This window comes from Bos indicus x Bos taurus, chromosome 8 (assembly GCF_003369695.1).
Source record: "Bos indicus x Bos taurus breed Angus x Brahman F1 hybrid chromosome 8, Bos_hybrid_MaternalHap_v2.0, whole genome shotgun sequence".
In the NCBI taxonomy this organism is placed as follows: Eukaryota; Metazoa; Chordata; class Mammalia; order Artiodactyla; family Bovidae; genus Bos; species Bos indicus x Bos taurus.
Genome location: NC_040083.1, coordinates 75,587,406 through 75,609,730, shown reverse-complemented (window position 1 = coordinate 75,609,730; position 22,325 = coordinate 75,587,406). Strand labels below are relative to the sequence as shown.

The window sequence follows — 22,325 nt, the reverse complement described above, 5'->3', positions numbered from 1 at the left end:
GCAGCTCCCGGGCTCCAGAGCACAGCTTTGGCACCCGGGCTTAGCTGCTCCAAGGCATGTGGAATCTTCCCAACCAGGGACTGAACTCATGTCCCCCTGTTGGCAGGCAAATTCTTAACCAGTGGACCACCAGGAAGTCCCTGGAAGTTTTTTTTTTGTTTTTAAGGGAGTAACGTCTTAAAAATTTTTTAAGAAAAATGATCTTCAACTAAGAAATCTAAATTGAGCCAAACTATTATTCACACACGAGGATAAAATTTAGACATTTTTGGATATTCAAGGATTCAAAAACAATAGGTTAACCAACAAAATTGAATGTATTTGAATGAGAAAATTATCACTAGGTCTTTTGACACTCTTGGAGCATTTGGACAGAACTAGCAACAGGCATAAAGAAATTATACAATTTTTAATGGGGCAGTTAAACTATAAGAAATAAAAGCTACCAAGAAAATCCTCATCACCACCACAGTATACCATCCCAATCATAATATTAACTAACATTAACTGAACCAAAACTTGTGATATAAATATGATGAAAGATACAAGAAGGTGGAGCAAAGCCTACTATAAGGGCTAAATCCTCAACTTACTGTAACAGGAAGTATAAACTTGTCTAAAATTAATAAATTTAGAAAATGCAATGTAAGCATCCAATTTAAAAAGAGAGATAAATCCCAGTATAAACAGTTTGAAGAGTTAAAAGTACCTGACTATGGGAAGCAAAACGAATCAGGGAGAAGTGAGGCAGGAAACTACTCTTTTTCAATACAAGCCTTTTAAATGCTACTTGGTTTCATTAAAATATTCTTGTATTACTTTGATAAAAATAAATTCATTTTTTATTTTTTAAAATGTTTCAGTTCTTCTTTGTGTCTTTTTTCAAAGCTTTCTATTTTTTTCCTATTTTGTTTTTTGGCTGTGCCATGTGACTTGTGGGATCTTAGTCCTGTCCAGGAATGGAACCCAGGGCCATGGCAATGGAAGTGCCAATTCCTAACCACTGGACCGCAAGGGAAGCCTCTCCTTTTTTTAATCTAGAGATGGAGAGTGACTCTCTAAGTATTAAAACAATGGCAACATGAGAAATGATCAACAGATTCAAGCACCAAAAAGCTAAGAGATTATATATTATCAGAAATCATTTGAAATACAATTTAAGAGTGCACTGGCACTTCTCGTATCCTTCCTGGCTACAGGAAGTAAACTGAGAACTCAAGTACAAGGAAGAAGGCAAATGTTTCACTGAAGTTTATCTGACAGAGTAGAGAATATACAGCCATACCTAGAGAAAGAGAACCCGATGGCAGATGAGCCTAACCTGTGAGCAGAGCAAGGCCTCTGGCGGGGCTGAGCCACAGCGGGGCAGAGACACTGATGAGGGCTAGAGCAGGCAGCTCTGTGCTGCACAGAGTAAGGGCGCATCACAGGACTGTTCCTCTCAAGATAACCCCTGGAGTTCTCAACTGCTAACATTAGTTTATACAAACAATGACACATGAAAATCTGAAAAATGAGACCCGAACCCTGGGCCTGAAATAGATGACAAGAACTAAATTCTGGAAATTCCCTGGGAGTTCCCATGTGAAGGATGTATACGGGCCAGCTGACGACCATCACCCCCTACCTCCAGTCACTGTCTTGAAGAGAAGTGCTTCTCTCACCAGGAAAGGTTCCAACTAGCGGCTTCAAAGACTCACTAAGATAGAAAGCCATCCTAGAGCAAAGCCTAGGATGGAACTAGGCTTTGCTCCCTAGGAGTAAGGACCTCGGCTTCCTTAAAAGATCACCACAACTCCAAGTCTGTTTAAAGCTGCCCCCATAGGGCAGCAAATCCCCAGACCGGGATGAAGCAGGGACCCTACTACCCTAAAATGGATGGGCCCAAAACAAACTGCACAATCAGATGTGTCAAAGAATGATGAGTGTTCTGGTTTGAGAAATACCTTCTGTAATTAGTTCACCGGCTTTGGTCTCTCAATGGTTCACTTTAACACTCTTAAGTTAGATGGGGGTGAGGGTGGGAGATGGTGGTGGCTAAGGATCCCTAACCTTCTGGAGTGTTTTTAATTTCTCTAAAGCATGCAATGAATTAGGGAGCAGAGAGGAGTATCCTGCTGACTAGAGCCCAACCACAAACCAGGGCGAATTAGGATAAGGCCCATGCTAAGAGATGTTACAGGCTTCACTGGGGACTTCAACAGTAAAGAATCCACCTGCCAATGCAGAAGATATCCCTGGGTCAGGAAGATCCCCTGGAGAAGGAAATAGCAATCCACTCCAGTATTCTTGCCTGGGAAATCCCATGGACTTGAGGAGCCTGGTGAGCTACAGTCCTTGGGGTCGCAAAGAGGTAGACATGACTGAGCGACTAAACAAAAACAAGAGATGTTTATGCACTCTACTGAGTTTTCTGGGCCAAGGTCCATGGACATTTACAGGCAGCAGTAAGCTCTCTGACAATGGAAGCACTCACACAGAAACAATCACTTATCAAGAACGTTACCGCTGGGAACCTGCACTCTTTCTAAGGCAGGCCAAAGCTCATCTTTTCTACCAGCTAAGAGCAGGCTGATTATGGTTTCAGAGATATCCGACCAATATAATCAGGCTCCTTTTTGACTCTAAATACCGCCTTGATATGCTGTTATTTAAAAATCTGAACTGGTATAACAAAATCTTGGACTTCTATGATTTCTATTCTATAATACAATAACGTATTATTCTGTGCTGCTGCAACAACCACATAAAGTAACCTCCCTGTATATGCAACTTCTCTGTGTGACCAAATCAGATTTCCTTCAAGATGATACAGTTCAGCTCAGTCGCTGAGTCGTGTCCAACTCTTTGCGACCCCATGGACTGTAGCACGCCAGGCCTCCCTGTCCATCAGCAACACCCAGAGCTTGCTCAAACTCATGTCCATTGAATCGGTGATGCCATCCAACCATCTCATCCTCTGTTGTTCCCCTCTCCTCCTGCCTTCAATCTTTCCCAGTATCAGGATCCTTTCCAATGAGTCAGTTCTTCGCATCAGGTGGCCAAACTCAAGATGACACAAGTTACAATTTTTCTATCAATCCACCCTTCAACACTAAATCTGTTCCAATCTTCCCCTCTCCCTCCCTTTGGAGAAAATTACATAATTCTTAGTAGTAAGCCAAAAAAGAAGGAAAAAAGTAATTGCAGTATTAAAATCCACAGGTTTAAAAATGGCAAACTTCAACCTTTGGCTCAAACTTTCCCAGTTACTAAAGTACCACCTAGTTTAAAGAAACATAACCCCAAATCAGTCAAACACATAGGAGCCAACTTTAGGGCAGAATGAGATGGGAGGAGGGAGGAGAGGGAAGTAGGGAGAAGATAAAATAAGGAGTACCAAGTAAGTGTTAAAAAAAAAAGTTAATAGGAAAAAGTAAAAAGGCACAAAGAGAGCAAACCTTTAAAAAATGCAAACACAAGACACGGCAGCATGGAAAACAGGCGGGAAAACATCATTCACATGCTACACATTATCTTTTTGAAGAAAAAGATTAAAAAGATACAGGGAGGAAAAAATCATTACCAGGTTAAGTGCAAAGCTAATAATCCTTGTCCTCAGAAAAATAACCAGAACTACATGTACTTAATGTAATCAAGGTCAATTTGGTCATGCCCCATCCGTCCCTAATCTTGAAAAGAAGAATGTGAGGGTGGCAACTGCTAGGCAGGATTTAGAAATTTGTGGAGTTTTAATACAGGGCGTTTAAAAGGCTTACCGTGGGACGTGTATTTGGAGGTGCTGATTCTTCTGTGCACACAGACAAGACAGACAGGGAAGGCGTCTGGGGAGGGGTCAGGGTTGGCACCTCTGTGCCACTGTCCAAGTTCAAAGCTGAAAGCCCAAGGGTAGGATGCCCATTGAGCTCACTGGCACTGCTTTGGGTGGAAGGCTTTAGGAAATTCCAGAACGTGCCACTGCGGAGGCAGGATGTGCTATGGAAAGTGCTTGCCATCTTGGGTGTCTTCTGACTGCTGTCATCAGAGTCAAGTTTGGGGAAGGACAAGGACTTGATATTGCTCACTGCAGGAATGGGGGGGAGGGACACTTTGGAAGACAGCGACATCTTTTCACAGTTGCCCAGCTGTGGTAAGGTTACAAAGCCATTGGGTTTGTGAAGAGGCTTGAAATCTAGGGTGGCCCGCTCCAGGGAGGCCAGGACCTCCTCCTCCTGTAGCACAGACCCAGAGCCGCCTCGAGGCAAGTTACTGTCCAATAACTGGGCCATGATGGGTCCACTGGTTCCCACCAGAATGTTTCTCAGCTCTTCCTTCTCATCAATAGTTTTTAACTCCAGATTATCAAACGGATCTTCTTCACACTCGAAGTCAGCAGGGTTGAAGTCTGCCTTTGTGTGGGGCGGGCTGAGAACTTTCTGTTTCGTGGCACTGCTGCTGACCCGAGTGGGGGTGAGGATGCTGTTGTGCTGTAAGCTGGCAAGGATGGGGTTAATAGGAGGTGGCATGGCGGCTGCACCGTGAGTCTTGGAGAAGCTCATCTTGCTGTCACCCTCTGGGCCACTCTTGGAATTCACTGTAGCTTCTGCTTCCTCAGCCTTCCGCTCTGCTTCCCACTGGGCTTCTTGGATCTTCTTAATATCCTCAGCCCACTCAATGGTTTTCTTTTCCAAGGAGAAGTCATACTGCAAAAATATATCAGAGAAAGGTGTGAACCCAGGTGGCCATCCCTCCCCCACTGAATTCATTTCTTTCTCACCCTGGCACGAAGGAACTGGACGAGGCAGCATTTAAGATGTATGGGAGGATCCCGCCTCAGGAAAACTAAGACTTTCTAAGCTTGTAAGATTTAATCCGACTTTGCTCCCTGGTTACATATAGAAATTAATGAGAAAGAGCTCCCACCATCTCTAATCATATACCCAGGTCATATGTACCTTGCTGCTTCCTTTGCTTCTCTCCCCTCAGGCCATTTCCCTTCCTAGACTTCTTCACTGGTGGCTCAGGCAGAACTCAACCACCTCCTCTTATGAGGCTTTCCCGATGGCCCATTCCTTCCTCTGAACTCTTACATAGTATCTGTCTCTACCATTTGATGCTGAGCACATGTGACCATATGAAATCTTTCTCTAAAACATCTGCCCAACACTATCACAAGCCTCTTGTGGGCAGCAACTGGGCTTTAGACCCTCTTAAGATCTCTGTTATCTAACACAATGTCCTTTGTGCTCAATATAACAACTGGCCCTAGTATTTAAGAAGCACTTACAAGGTGCCATGCATGATTCTAAACACTTTTTAGGTATTAGCTCTCTAGATTTTCTCAACATTACAACGGCTATGCTCAAGTTCATGACGCTGCTAAATGATAGAGCCTGGATCTGAACCCAGGCAGTATGACAATATATTCTATGCTCTAAAACACTACCAAATTACAATGAACAGATTGTACTCTAACTGTAGGAAAAGTGCTTATTAAGAAATCTAGACATATTCAAATTAAGATTTTTACAGTGCAAACTCAACAAAAACAAACCACCTCATAAAAATATGGCCAGAGGATCTGAGTAGAATCTTCCAAAGAAGCCATACAGATGGTCAGAGGCACATGAAAAGATGTTCAACATCACTAATTATTAGAGAAATGCAAATCAAAACCACAATAAGGTATCACCTCACGCCCATTAAAATGCCTGTTATCAAAAAGGCAAGAAATAACAAGTGTTGGAGAGAACGTGGAGTAAAGGGAATCTTCATACATATTGTTGGTGGGAGTAAATTGGCACAGCCACTGTGGAAAACAGTATGGAAACTTCTCAAAAGAATTACCAAATAATCCAGCAATTCCAAGAAGACACAAAGACCAATTCAAAAAGATAAAGGCACTCCTGTGTTCATCACTATTCACAGTACCAAGATACAGATACAATCTACATGCCCATCAGTGGATGAATGGATAAAGAAGATGTGGGGGAGGGGTGTGTGTTTATGTACGTACATATGTGTGTGCAATACACACACACACAACACACACAATATGAAATTTAAAAAAGAAAGATGAAATTTTGTCATCTGCAACATGGACAGACCTTGATGGCATTATACTAAGTGAAGTAAGTCAGAAGGTGAAAGATATATACTTCATGAGTCCACATGTATATACACACAAGCATACAAAACAAAAAAAGAACACAGAGAGAAAACAGATTAGTTATGAGCCGAGGGACAAAAATTGAGTACAGAAGGTCAACAGTGTAGTGAGAGATGGAAACTAAATTCTGGAGGTAAGGATGCTGCAGTGTATACCCAAGTCAAAACAAAATGCTGTATACATGAAACTTCCACAAAGTTATAAATCAATGTTACCTCAATTTTCTACAAAAAGATTTTACAGTGTAAACTGAACAAAAATTCACTTCAAGGTTCCTTAATAGCTTTAAGCATTGTTCAGTCACTAAGTCATGTCTGACTCTTTGCAATCCCATGGACTTCAGTACACCAGGTTTCCCTGTCCTTCACTATCTTCAGAATTTGGTCAAATTTATGTTTGTAGAGTCAGTGACACCATCAAACCATGTCCTCCTCCGTCACCCTCTTCTCCTCCTGCCTTCAATCTTTCTCTCCCAGCATGAGGGTCTTTTCCAAAGAGTCGGCTCTTTGCAGCAGGTGGCCAAAGTACTGGCGCTTCAGCTTCAGCCATCAGTTCTTCCAATGAACATTCAGGGTGGATTGCCTTTAGGATTGACTGGTTTGATCTCTCTGCTGTCCAGGGTACTCTCAAGAGTTTCAGTGCTACAATTCAAAAGCATCAATTCTTCAGCATCAGTTCTTCAGCACTCAGCCTTCTTTATGGTCCAACTCTCACATCCGTACCTGACTTGGAAAAACTATAGCTTTGACTGTATAGACCTTTGTCAGCAAAGTGATGTCTCTGCCTTTTCATATGCAGTCTACATGGGTCATAGCTTTTCTTCTAAGGAGCGTCTTTTAATTTCATGGCTGCAGTCACTGTCCACAGTGATTTTAGAGCCCAAGAAAATAAAATCATCACTGTTTCCACTTGCAGCTTCAAGTATCAAGTATAGATCAATTTATAAAATTTTCATTTGTATACTTGGAAAAAATTACCTATTATATTATACAAAATTCACCTAAACAGGAGTAAAAACCTCTGGTGTTCACCTAAGGCATCAAACAGTGTGTCTGGAGACACAATAAGAGTAAAGAGAGGAAAGAGGCCTACCACGACAAGAGTCTCAGAATAGAAAAAACACAGTGCAAGAAAGTAGGTTTCATCCCTAAACCTTTCAGCTGCAAACAACACAACAGAAGCCTGGAAATGCACATATCCAGAAGTTCACTTACACACTCCTGAGTCAGTTACTGGGCCTCCGAAAAAGACCTGGGGTATCACAGGGTTTCCTTTCTACCTCTAATGGAACAATGAGAAAACACTGGCCAAAGATTGCTGCTTCTAACTAGGGAGGAAATCCAATTTTGCAACTGGTTTCCCCCACCAAAAACAGGCGTGACCAACTTCCCACTGCCTGTAAACGCAGGTCTCTGAAGTTTTACTCCCGAAAGGAACTGGAAATTTCTTCCCTCTGTAATAAAACCTTGAGTTTTTTTTTAAGTTACCAAAGTAATGTAGAATACTTGGAACATAGTAAAAAAAAAACAAATAAAAAACAGAAAAAAATAGAATTATTATAGTGAAAAAAATGTGATTTTTGAGTGCACAATAATAACAACAGCATCTAATATTTATGGAGTACTAGGAATCAGAGTAAGCATTATAAATGCACTATTTTATTTAATCCTTTTAACAATCTTGTAAGATTACACAGCTATTACATGGCAATTCCAGCCCATGAAATCAGTGAACCAGAGTCTGCTCTAAGCTGTGACACTAAGGGCCACCCTCCACTACTGTGGCCGCCAGTACTGTTTCATTTTCAATGAAAACTTTTTGGGCCTGGGTGCAAGGTCTCCATATGATTTACTGACTCGCTTTGATGACTTTTAATCTGAAACCCAAGGGCAAATATGAAAAGTTACATGAAGCTTCAGACCTGTTTAGGGCTCTAGGTCTGATTCCTTTCTGGATGGAGAGGGAGCAGCACCAATACCACAGCCTAACTGCCTCCCGGAGACCCGAAGCAGCCCAAGTTTAAGGGAGCTAGCTGCACTTACAGAACAAAAACACTGCAGCTAGCCCACACAGGAATGGAGCTTGGAGCCTTGATCTCCTCTTTTGTCGTTAGTGGGCACTGTGAGTATGGCAGGCAAAGAACCAGGCACTCATTAGGGCTTCACGCAGCTCAAATAGAAAATTCCCAGCAAAGCCTACAACGGCAACAAACGTGGGATTCTAAACAAATTTTCTGAATGATTCCATGAGGCAGTGAATAATGAGAACTACTGAAATACACTGCAGGTGTTATTTAAATCATATTGCTAATAATGTCCTGCACACAGGGTACTATTTACTCAATATTTGTTGTTGCCAATAAAAAAGCCACCAGGCAAACAGAACAAGGTAAAACTTCATATGGGAAATTGCCATCTCTTCAGGCCCAATAAATTCTCCATACAAAAGGAGGATCAATTCAGTATACAAAAACATGTAAGATACTCAACATTACCTGAAACTAGGGAAATGTACATCAAAACCACCATGAAAGAGGGACTCCCCTAGCAGTCCGGTGGTTAAGACACACTGCTTCCACTGCAGGAGATGCAGGTTTGATCCCTGGTCAGGAAACTAGGCCCACATGCCACACCATGAGGCCAAAAAGAAAAAAAACCATGAAACCACTGCATACCCATAAGGATATATATAACCAAAAAGACAGATGATAACAAAAGTTGGCAAGGATATGCAGAAACTGGAAACTTCATGCAGTGTAGGCAAGGTTATAAACTGGTATGGCCACTTTGGAAAACAGTCTGGCAATTCCTCAAATGGTAAAACACAGTTAATATATGATCCAGCAATTCCACTCCTATGTACATACCCAAGAAAACTGAAAGCATATGTCTGTACAAAAACCTGTATACAAATATTCACAGCAGTATTGTTCCTAAAAGCCAAAAAACTGGAAACCATCAAAAATGTCTATCAACGGTGGACTTCGCTGGAGGTCCAATGGTTAAGACTCCTAGCTTCCACTGCAGGGAGCACAGGTTCAATGCCTGGTCAGGGAAGTAAGATCCCACATGCTGCTCAGTATGACCAAAAAAAAAAGTCTATCACCTGATGAATGGATAAACAAACTGTGGTATATCAACACAATGGAATTATTCAGCTATAAAAATGAATGGGTAAAACTTGAAAACATCATGTTACATAAAATAAACCTATCACATATATATTTATATACTGTCATATATAAAAGACTAAATATTGTGTTATTCCATTTATATGATATTCCAGAATAGACAAATTCATGAAGACAGATTTAGCGGTTGCCAGGGTTTGATGGGAGGGGGAAAATAGGGAGTGACTACTAATGTACACTGGATTTCTTTTCGGGGTGATAAAAATGTTCTGGAATCAGATGGTGGTAATGGTTATACAACTCCAAATATAATAATAAAAAGACTCCACTTATTTGCATACCTTAAAAGGGAAAATTTTGTGGGTATGTGATTTATCAATAAAGCTATTATTTAAAAATTTAATAAGTTCTCCCACTATGATTATTCCCTACAAAGACTAGAACAAAAAACAAAGTTTTTATTATTATTTTTTTAGCTGTGCCATGCCACTTGTAGGATCTTAGTTCCCCAACCAGGGATCAAACCCAGGTGCTCAGCAGTGAAAACACAGAATAATCCTAACCTAACTGGACTGCCAGGGAATTCCCAAATCTTTTTTTTCTCCCAAATCCACTTTACAGTAACATGGTAATGCTTTAGTAAATTCCCCATCTTTGCCAAGAGGTTGTATTTTAAAAATCTAAAGCCACAGGAATAAGTATTTGGGTGAGTAGAGTACCCTTCTGTTTTTCCATATAACTTCTTCTCTAAACTATAAGCTCCTCGAGGACAGTGTAAGGCATTTGTCTCTATCCTCAGCCACAGCAGAGTGTCCCTCAAAAGCAGGCATTCAGTAAGTGTAGGAAGTCACATAGCATGGGGGCATTTGCTGCTTTCAAGATGTAATTTTATACACTTATATATAACTGAGCTTTAAAGATGCAAGGACTGAAAAAGAAGCTATTAAGGGAATGGCATTTAAGCACAGTCGAGAAGAATAAATAGATTTTTAACAGGCAGACCACTTTCAGTATGGTGAGAAGAGGAGACTGTTTCAAGCGGATATAACCACTCATGAGAAAAGCATGATACAGACAAATAGTACATATAGTACATTCGACAAACCACTAGTATCCTGGTTTGGAGGGACTACGGAGGAGATGATAAGCTAAGGTACTCGACCATTATCTTATGTCTAGACTTGATTCAGTAAGGGTTGGTCAATCATTGTAAGTTTTTATATTCAGGAATATTATTCTAGAAACAATATGAAAAATAGAAGGAAAATTCTGTAAGCTTCTCTGTAAGCAGAGGAGCCCATTGAAGAGACTACTGAAATAGCCCAGGTGAAAAACTAAGGTAAGGAATAAACTGAATGGCAAAGGGAAGACACAGCAGAGAGAAAATATTATATAACTTGAGTGACCAAGAAGGTAATGAGCACATTTATAGAAGGAAAGAGGAGAAGAAGCAAGTCAGACGAGCAATAGGAATTTGTTTTGGGCAAGGTACAGAACCTCAGGAACATACAACCTAACAGATTATACAAGATCTGTAAGAGATATATAAACATATACAAAGGTGTTGGGGGGTTGTGCACATGTGCATGCCTGTGTGTGAGAGACAACATGAACCAAGCAATAACAGGAGCTATCAGAAACATAAATAAGAGCTAGAAGATTGTTTTTTCTCTTGCACTATACATCAAATTCTTACTCCTTAAAATTTTAAATGTACTAAACTTTAACTAAAAATTACCACTTACCTGTACTTCTCTGACAACCTGCAAACAATCAGGCAAGGAGAAGCCAATAGGAAGACCAACTTTAGCTGGTGTTTTGAATTTGTCTCCTATCTTAAATGGGACATCATCAAGGTAACTGAAAGTCCCTACAATCAAAAATAAAGTAGAAAATATCAGCAAAGAACTTATTATTTGTTTTTGTATAATCTTATGTCTAGGATACAACATTAATTTATGCTATCCTAAGACTAGAAGTTACAGAGTTCCTTCTCTGACTGCTTACCTTCTCCTGACCCCTAGATCTCTAAGGAAAAACTCCCACTTGAGGCTATTTGATTTTACTTTGGTTGGGAAGATCCCCTGGAGGAGGGCATGGCAACCTACTCGTTTTCTTGCCTGGAGAATCGGCATGGACAGAGGAGCCTGACAGGCTACAGTCCATAGGGTCGCAAAGAGCAGGACAGGATTAAAGCGATTTAGCACACACGCATACTTGGCACAAAGGCAAAAGTGCTCACAGCAACCTAAAAGGCCTCCCCAAATGCCCATTTCCTCTCTAGCCCTCAACTCCTGGCTTACTGCACCAGGTCACAGTGATTCTCTATTCCTCAACCATGACGTGGTCAAAATTACCTCAAAAAATCTGCACTGGCTGCTCCCTCTATCTGGAATGCTCTTCCCTCAGATAGTCACAGGGCTTACTCCTTCACCTCCTTCAAGTCTTTGCTCAAATGTTGTCACTTTCTAAGTGAGGCTTACCCTGACCACCCTTTTAAAAATTACTCCCACACCCTATCCACAGTAATCTCACATTACTATCCATGTTTCTCCATAGCACTTATTACCTTCTAACATACTATGTAATTTTCATTTTAATTGTATTTATTGTCTATCTTGCCCAATGGAATACAAGTAACTTGCAAGTATTTAAGTTTTATTTACTGATGTAGTCTCAAAACCTACAGTACTGCCCAGCACATATAAGGCACTTATTAAATACTGCTGAACTGATGACAGAATCTTGATAGAATCTCCACAAAAGAACCTCTTTGGCTAGTATTTCTCTACTCCAGTAAGGATCATTTTTTAATTAATACAAAGAACTACTCTAAAAAAATTTTAAAGTGATATTTTGGAGATGTGGAAGGAAAACCAGACAAGACCAGAGGAATCAGACTAGGATTATCAGGAGACACAAACCATACACAACTGAACTACTTTTAACTCCCTAAATGTTCTCTGTCCATCACAGATGAGTAATACAGAAAGATGGGACATTATAACTACTGATAGGATCAGACAAAATGAAGTCGTTCCTGTCTATGAATCTTACGAGGTATATACTCCGAATCAGACCATCTTTTCTTTTCTGGATCAGGTTTGGGGCTAACATGCTGGCAGAAGTATCAGGGACAATGAAATACAGTTGATAAAATAAATTTTGCTTTTTTAATATTAGCAGCTAGTAGAATAAAGCTTGTTTCTGGGTCTCACACATGTACATCTTCTTGAGTATTCTCATGGACAGAGAATAAGACAATTACACATCTCCCATGAAGAGGCTTCTCTTAATAAAAACTCCGTAGATTTCAAGACTTATCAAGGTCAAGATATATTTGTAATCTTGTCATCATTCCCATTTCCCAAGAGCAGTAGACGCACCTGCTCTGATACACCTGAAACCTCCAACAGAAAGAAGGCTCCTGTTCCTACCCTTGGGGGAGAGGTTCTACCTCTTTCCCATATAACCTCTGGCTAGAATTAAAACATCTTAAGTGTCTCTCACTCAGATAGTAAATTAAATCCACAACTGTGTTCGATTTAATAATTTTTCTGAGGCACAACCATAATTGTTAACATTCTCGATAAGTTTTCATATTGGTAGTATTTGTATAAGTGTTTCCTCAGGTGCCAATGCCTGTCACATTCCCACCCTTATTTACTTGATTAATTATGTCTTGTTCTTTAAGAATGAGCTTAAGAAAAACTCCCTTCTCAATCTCAAAACAGGTCTTGCCACTCTGTATTGTTAACAGTTTGTTTCCTTATGCTCCCTGCCTGCCCCTGACCAAAGACTTTGGTCAAGACTTTGATCAAACTGAGCAAATCTCATTGAGCAGATCGTGAGATCTGCTCAATGAAAATAAAGACCACATAGTCTTACATTTCTCTTAATATTTATTAAAACTCAAAATGATTTACCTAAAATGGCAAAGCTTGTGATGAAAAGGTTTTAACAGATATTCATGCAAGATGTAAGCACATTTGTAAGGTTCTGCAGAAAGTCACAAAAATGTACCAGAGGTACCAAAAAAAACCAAAGTATCAGGTACCATCACAGCTTGCCAACAAAACCCTGATTATAACACTAAAACCTTCTGCCACTTAAAATGCTTTACAGTATAGAGATCAAAAGCAAGGCTCTTTTTATTTGTAAAGAAGTTTTACCTGTTTTCCATGAAAACAGGTGCTCAAAAGTTACTGAAAGTTAGAGTCTACCTTTAGCTACTGCCCTAATCAGGAAACAAAGCTGGAACTGGTATTTTCTAAGAAGCACTGGAAAGACTTACAGTCAAGTTAATAATCACAAAATTAAGTCTTCTGTTTAAGAAAATTTTAAGTACACAAAGTAGGTTAATTATATGACACATACACATTTTAAAAATCCTATGTATAATAATACTTATGTGCATATATGATAAACAAATATAAGAAAACCTATCCACGTTAATATAACAAAATTTTCTTAAATGAATAGTTCTTCCAGAGTTTGGTAATGGGGAGTTGAGGGGGGAAGACTATTTTAAAAAGTACTTAAGATATGTGAACCAAATGATAATATCTTTAAAGAAAGATAATAAAAAGATAATATCTTTAAAGAAAGGTGTTCAGTTTCCCTGCACACCTTCCAGTTAGAAAATTATGACAGTGCTGTATATGCACACGGACGACTTCTATTCTATAAACAGAAGTAGGTCTTGGCTTAAGGACAGACCAGATCATGTAGAACACCTTGAAACAACTGCGATTTCCCTTTATTAGCACCAATTGCAGGTAACTGGTTTAAAAAGCAGCTTCATTTCACCAACAAAGCCAATGCCCGGGTGATTTAACACATTCTCTAACCTGCCCCCTCCCCCAGGCTTTGTTAACAGGGAATGACTAAAGAAGTTTCATGATTATTGAGAGGAGGGGTTAGAGCTAAAAGGCAAAAGGGATTTAAGAGATGGCAACAAAAAGCAACTTTTTAAATAATGGACAGAGATTAGTACAACTAAATAAGGTTGCTTTGAGGATTACACAGAGTATTTTTACAAATATAACCAACTATACCTTAGGAACTATTCATTTTTAGCCAATATATCAGAATATCTATTTAAAAACATCAATTTCTCTTGTATCTCAATACATGTTATTATTAAATAGATTCAATAAAACCTCAACCACATGGCCAAGAGAATTAAGCACTGTGGCTAACAATTTTCTGGCTCAACCCAAGTACCTTTTAGTTTCAGTCTTTATTACTGAAGCTCCTTCTAAAACATCTGAGACCATCACCCTCGGTTTCATTTAAAAAAACAAAGTACGTCTGTGATGGAGGGGTTGTTCCTTAAGGTCAGTTTCTGCACACCACTTGCCATTATGCCATGGTAGAAGGAAACAGGCTGAATGTGTAAATGACTCAGGATAAATTCTGAGAAGTTTTCATTCTGTTTCCTTTCTTTCTAAATTGCTGATACATTTATGATCTTGTAACCTGCCTGATTTTCTGGAAAAAAAAAAAAAAAGTAATTCTACATGGGGATAGAAATTCCTAATAGAGGGTAGCAAACGGATTATGCTTAATGCAGATTTTACTGTGCATTCAATTGAGGTTTTTGAAAAAGAAGACTAGATCAAATTTAAAATTAGGTGAAAATGGCAATTCCATTAACTATCATTACCTTAAAGCTGTAAATCAGGTTAACAGTTGCAAAATCAGATCTACAGATAAATGGAGAGACAAACATACACACATATACACACATACAATTATGTAAGTATCACTATGAGACAAGAAGTCAAAAGAAAATGTTATTCATACCCTAACAAAAACCAAGATAACCTACAAAATCAGCTTTTTAATATGCAGGGTCTGGCATTAAATCAAAAATAAGACACAGAAAAGCAAGAGAAAGTGATTCACCATCAAAAGAAGAACCCAAATGCAGGGATAGCAAAGGTACTGGAATTCTCAGAGAACTTTAAAACTGTAATCAATGTGTTAAAGGATCTAATGGAATAGGTGAACATATGTGAGCAGATGGGGAATTTCAACAGAGAAATAGAAATAAAGAGAGACAAATGGAAACACTAAAAATTCAGTATGAGAGAATAAAATTTTTGATAGTTCATAAGCCAGGCTATGCTAATCAGAAGAAAATACTCAGAAGAGGAAAGAATTAAAGAATTTGAAATTAGGTCAAAAGAAATTAAAAGAATTAAAACACAAAGAGAAAAAAAAAATGGAACAGAGTCTTAAGAGATCTCTGGGACAATATCAAACAGCCTAATGTGCATGTGATTAGTCTCAAAAGGCTGAGAGAGAGATATGTAGCGAAAGAAATGAGAGAGGAGATCATCGCTGCAAATTTTCAAAAGTAGTAAAAGACATCAACCCATAGATCAAGAAGTTTAGCTAACTCCAGGCAGGGTAAATACATTGAAAATCACACCAGGGCACCTCATAGTCAAAATGTTGCAAACAAAAGCTAAAATCTTAAAAGAGGGGAGATGGGCATCATATTATGTACACAAGAAAACAATTAAAGGATGGTTGACTTCTCTATATTACATTGTTACTTAAAAAATAGCAGTAACACATCAACTTTTAAAACCATCTATGGACTTCCCTGGCAATTCAGCAGTTAAGACTCAGCTTCCACTGCAGGGGCACGGGTTCCCTCAATTAGGGAACTAAGATCCTACATGCCACACAGTGTGGCCAAAAAATAAATATATACATTTTTTTCTATCATTCAGCAGAAAAAGTAATTCAATATCTTAGTAAAAATTACACAAAGAGCAAAATAAACATTTCTAAAAGTTAGCTAAAAACAGTCATAAATATGACAGCTTGGCCTTTCAAAGGAGGGAGTTTAGTTTTATTAAGCCCAATTACAAAGGCATTTTTTTTTTTCAAATTAGAATCTCAAGGCATTTCTCCAGATACTAAAAAGTAATTTGTTTGTTCAGTTTTTAAAAAATCCTTTAAAATTCACTTCGGGAAAATAACTTTTTCTCAGATAAAACAAGTGGAAAATTAATTAAAACTTAAAGACCGACATTCAGAAAGGCCAGCTCTGAACTGAGCCAAAGGTTTTGCAATTTACATAATATAAGAAAAATATTTTTAAAGGTCTTTGAAAAGTTACTATATCTCTTATTCTATTATTTAGGTGTATATGGTTATTGATGTCAGTGAAAGAAGTTCAATCTCAGATGAAAACCATGAACTTGAAGAAAAAATATGTTATAAGACAGCATAGTATAAGATATAGTCAGCCCAAATATTTAAATTTAAAAACAAGTATTTTCACATCCAGTCATGAGAGGAGCTGTTACCTCCTTGTGCACACTCCAAATGACCTAGAATTACACACACACACACACACACACACACACACACATATATTATCTAATCCCCAATCAGATAATACCTAACTTAGGGGGGACCAACTCAGAGGCTCATAAACTAAATAGTGTCAAGTCAGATACTCGCTTGACCAGGAGATACAAAAACTTTAGCTATATGATGCCAGCCACTGAAGTTCAAAAATCAGGTATCAAGAAGCAAACAGAACTAGGGAGGCCGTTTTTGGCCCTGTGCACTCTACACAAGTAGGTCAAGAAAGCACGTCTATAAACAGAGTAAAAATGGAGCACGTCCGCAGAGAAGAGCACGAGAGGTGGACAGAGCTGTAGACTTCGTTTCCTGGGTTTCTAATTTCAGCCTTGTAAGGCCAGGAGGAATTTGATTTCCTGCATTCAGATGCCTACAAGATTGCCTATTAAATATTCTCCACTCATTTCCTTTAATTTCTATTCCCTAAACTACATGATATCTAAAAATAAGATTATTTATTTTAAAAACCGAACTAAAGCCACCAAAATTCAAGTAGGAGCTCAGCAAATTAAAGCAGAAGCCAAAGAGAGAAAATCTTCTCAAATTTTACTTGGATAGAATGTCTCATTTAAACAGTATTTTGAATATTTTGGTTAGGAATGTAAAGAGGAGGAGGAAGTCCTTAAAAATTAATCTTCACTGATCAGAATTATAATCTTCTCTCTAGACTGCTTAGCTGGAATACATAATAAACTAAGGTCCAACATATTTTCACTCCCATGAAAACGGAGTTTCCTTGTTCTTTTCTCTCCTCGGTCTTCCCTCTCTCCTTGGCTCTGTCCTCTTTCCCCTTGAAAAGGTGATCCAGAGGCAACTAAGATCAGCCTCTCTATATCATGTGAATACTTTGAAAAAGCGCTGTAATAATCCTTAACGGAGTTAGCTTACCTAGAAGATCTGATGCCTGACCCATTACATAGAATACAAATTCCAGAGTTTGAAAGACTGATCCAAAAGGATGTAACAAAACATGAAAGCAATGTATGTAAGCATATGCACAGTGTGGTTCAAAATATTAAAGCTGTTGCATAAAATATATAAACAAGTTAAAAACCACAGTAACTGTTGCACTACTCTGACTCAGCTAGTGATATTTTATAGATCAGAAGAGCATAATGATACATGTTGCCATTCAGTCTAATAAATCACTTTTACAATGACAATTTTTTAAATGGAAGATTAGTTTTAAAACCCCTTTTAAAATAATTGTGTTATCTGGATATTTCTGGTGTTTCTTATCTTTTACTATATGAAAAGATGGTCTAATTTTAACTTCCTAGGTACTTCCATTCCTATCAAATGCAGATAACAAAGTTTATTAATGTATTCATTTTGGAAGGTTGTATCTCAGAAAAAGATGATAAACTATTAGCTTTTAAATGCAAAGTTGTAATTCCTGTTGGTTAGTTGCTAAGTCCTGTCCAACTCTGCCACCGCATGGACTGTAGCCTGCCAGGCTCTCTGTCCACGGAATTTCCCAGGCAAGAATACTGGAGTGGGTTGCCATTTCCTTCTCCAGGGGATCCCAACCCAGGGATCAAACCTGTGTCTCCTGCATTGGCAGGAGGATACTTTACTGCTGAGCCACCACAGAAGCCCAAAATTGTCATTACAACTACCAATACTTCCGTAATATATTGACCTGCTAATCATGCCTCATTTGTTGTAAATTACTTCTTTTTATGGGGGGAAAATACCTAAATCAAAACATTATAAAATGTTAATCAAAGGCTTAGAATTGTTCACACCTGACTGGAGAAGAGATGGACCAGAGAATAAGAAAAGGGCATGGTAACTACTTCAAAATACTGCTAAAGAACAACAAAAACAGATAGGCTCCCTATCTATCTCCATTGGTTTTGAGTATAATAAACACAATGACACTCAAAAGTTTAACTATCTATTTGAAGAAATGCTTCAATATTAAAGTTATATGTGAAGTTCTATGGAATGCATATATGCTACACTGTTGTACAACTTTATTTTTCTCAATCGGCTCATTTAAATAACCAAAAAGGGACATTTACTCATGTGATTTCAAATTCTCTGATCAGATCAAAACTTAAACCATAATATCTAACAGTCCACTTACCATGAAAATCTGCACCCAACTTCTTAGAAGCCATTTAGAACCTGAAAAACAAAGAAATACGTCTTAGCCACATTACGCCTCAAGGGGATGTAAACAAATTATCATAAGAAAATTTAGATACAAAAATACCCCAGAAGACTAAAGGGTTCCAGGACTGATACAACCTCAAACTTCTCAGTCCCAAAGTCTTAAAAAAGAAAGCAGAAAGGAGGAGAAACCACTTTTCTATACAAAAATAATCCTGTAATCTACATGTTCTGAAAACAAACAAAATATTAGAACAGCAAACTGGCCAATGACCAATTTATATGCAAACTGTCAAAAAAAAAAAAAAAAACCTTACTAAACACTTATCTTCCTGATATAAACTATAAATGTCAATACTTGGCAGTTTTCTCAAGATTTTTAAACCATCCCATTTAATTCAGTTATGTAAATACAGACCTTTTATTGACAATGAACTGTAACTGTTAAGACTGACACTTCTGAATTAGGGAGTCCATGACGTACAACCTTACCTATCTGTTTGGCTGCGCTGGCCTTAGTCGCGGCACGCAGGATGTTTGTACTTCACTGTGGCATATAAACTCTTAGTTATGGCACGTGGGATCGAGTTCCCTGACCAGAGATTGAACCCGGGCCCCCTGCACGCACTGGGAGTACCAAATCTTAGCACCTGGACCACCTTTGTACTGTTTTAATTTTGTAGAAAATTCCAAAAACGGGAACCTTCCTGGCAATTCAGTGGTTAAGACTCCATGCTTCCACCGTGGGGGCCAGGGTTTGATCTCTGGTCAGGGAACTGAGATCCCACAAGCTATAATTCCACAGGCTGTGTGTGCGGTGCTGCCTCCCCCCTCCAAATTCAAAACACCAAAGAGGAAAATCCACAAAACCACACACCTAGCTTAATACTATCTTTGCACTTTGCCCCTACATAAGCAGTTACAAAGTTCTTCTCTTGCACAAACAACCTGAGTTCTTCAATTTAAAGTTTATTTACCTTGATGCAGTGTTTATACATTTAACTTAATACATAAGAATAATGAATTTATAGTATGGTCTCTACCAACTGCATTACATACAGTACAATGAAAAGCATCATACTCAAAATGATCTACAGGCATATCCTATTCTACTGCAATTTAATTTACTGCACAAATCAAAGGTATACTCAACCTTACATTGAGCAAGTCTAAGGAGTGAGGCGCCATTTTTTCAAAAGTATTTGTTCACCTCACATCTGGTCACATTTAGGTAATTCTCACACTATTTCAAACTTCCTCATTATATTTGTCATAGTGATTAATGACCTTTGATGTAGTAATTGTTATGGCATTTTTTAGCAATAAAGTATTTTTTAATTGAGGTATACATATTGTTTTCTTAAATGATGCTATTATTGCACACTTAACAGGTTACAGGGTAAACATAACTTCTCTATGCACTGGACAACCAAAAACCTGTGTGACTTGCCTTACTTTGATATTTGTCTTCTTTAGTGGTCTGGAACCAAACCCACAATATCTCCAACATATGCCTTTATTTTCCACTTAAAGTTTTTTTTTTAAAGAAGGCAAGAACATCACACCTATCATGTGAAAAATCTTCAGAATAATTAAATCTGTACAGGATTTAAAGAAACTGACAAGTTGATTTTAAAATTTACATGTAGAACTTCCCTGGTGGTACAGTGGGTAAGACTCTGCCCGCCAATGCAGGGACACAGGTTTGATCCCTGGTCTAGGAAGATTCCACACGCCAAGGAGCAACCAGGCCCCATGGACCACAACTACTGAAGTCCATGCTGCAACTATGGAAGCCCATGTGCCACAACCTGAGAGAAGCTCCCACCTGTCTCAACTAGAGAAAGCCCACACATAACATAATGAAAAGCCTGCATGCCACGAGGAAGTCCCAGCACAGCCAAAATTAAAAAAAAAAATTTTTTTTTACAATCAGAAGGATAATAAATTAACTCCCTTTAGTGAGGGGGGAAGAAAGCAGCTACCAAACAAACAGAACAAACCACTTCCAATAACCTATTCCTGATTCTAACTTAGCCAAGGCCATCTCACAGAGGTAGTTCTACAGCTTATTTCACACCCCAACTTATCTGTCCTACACTGATTAGAAAGTCATGCTATATACTGTCCTGATATTCAGTGACCCAGCACTGTAGGTAGCGTAGGTTTCCCCACGTTAACACCTACTACTAGCCAGCAAGTGTCATTCAACGGTAGTGTTAAATGTCAACAGCAAACAATTACCACGCCATTTCCATTACTCATAAAAAGTTACTGGTTAGTTAACTGCTATGGACTTAACCACAACACTGAGTAGAAGATAAAGGTTGTGCTCAACCCCATCAAGGATAAAAAGTATTATGGAAAAAGTACGCACTCGCAGATTTAAAAGAAGCTATATTTTAGAACATGTGAAAAGAAAAACATTGGAAGAAAATACATTAAAAATATTTAAAATGGTTGCCTCTAAGTGGCAGCACTGGGAATAATTAATAAAATTTCTCTACAGTTTCTGAACACTCTATGGCAAGCAAGTACTAATTTTATAGTGTCTTTAAAGCTCTACTTTAATAGTATCAATTTCCAGTATGATGTTGGGATGAAGCATTCTGGTTGCCATTTTTACTAGTTAACAGAATTAATAATTTTAAAGTATATGGATCATCAATTTTCAAAGAACCAACAAACCATACTGAAAATTATTTAACTTTTTTTGGATGAACCGAAGACTTCATAGAACCTTACAGGCTTCAATATCATCATAATGTACCTAAACCACAATAATACAGGGAGACTTTTAAACCTGGAAGCAAGATTCTTGGCAGCCTCAATCTTCCCACAGAGGCACAGACCAGAAATGCATTTTTTTCTAAATCTCTGTTGAAAGCAGGAGAATCTAAGTGTCTAGATACTCACAGAGAGGTGCAGGAAATTAGTGTTTTCATGTCTGTTCCTAATATTTATTGATATTGTGGGATATCAGCTATTTGAAGAAGCAGCTGTTTTTGAGCGGTAAATGGCTTAGCAGAGGCTCTGATTTTTTTTTTTTTTGAGGCGATGGTTTAATAAATTATTTTGTGAATAAGCTAACATCAGGAATGTCTTAAAGCAGTTCCACCAAATTTAAATGAATTTTTAATGACTTCTTTAAAAAGGTTCGACCAACAACAACGCACAGAATGGGAGACGATGATCTGCAAATTTGATCTGCAAATCATCTATCTGATAAGGGACTTTTATCAAGAATATATAGATAACTCTACACTTAAACAACAGAAACAAATAACCCAATTAGAAAGTAGGCAAAAGAATCTGTATAGTCAATTTCCCGGAGAAGATATACAAATGACTAAGAAACACAAGGGCTGCTGCTGCTAAGTCCCTTCAGTCGTGTCCGACTCTGTGCAACCCCACAGACGGCAGCCCACCAGGCTCCCCCGTCCCTGGGATTCTCCAGGCAAGAACACTGGAGTGGGTTGCCATTTCCTTCTCCAATGCATGAAAGTGAAAAGTGAAAGTGAAGTCACTCAGTCATGTCCG

The 22,325-nt window shown here is 38.5% G+C and overlaps 1 protein-coding gene across 4 annotated transcripts in view; it reads right to left on the bottom strand.

Moving 5' to 3' along the window:
• The window catches only part of UBAP1 (ubiquitin associated protein 1), a 70,063-nt gene that overhangs the window by 6,000 nt on the left and 41,738 nt on the right, over window positions 1-22,325 (bottom strand). For 2 of the 4 annotated variants that reach the window (XM_027550041.1, XM_027550042.1), the window contains exons 2-4: window positions 18,760-18,800; window positions 11,024-11,148; window positions 3,759-4,682 (exon numbers count right to left, since the gene is read on the bottom strand). In XM_027550041.1, coding sequence (XP_027405842.1) covers window positions 3,759-4,682; window positions 11,024-11,148; window positions 18,760-18,793 — 1,083 coding nt within the window. In that variant the 5' untranslated portion in view covers window positions 18,794-18,800. The remainder of the gene's footprint in view (window positions 1-3,758; window positions 4,683-11,023; window positions 11,149-18,759; window positions 18,801-22,325) is intronic. The other 2 variants (XM_027550043.1, XM_027550044.1) reach the window with 1 other exon arrangement.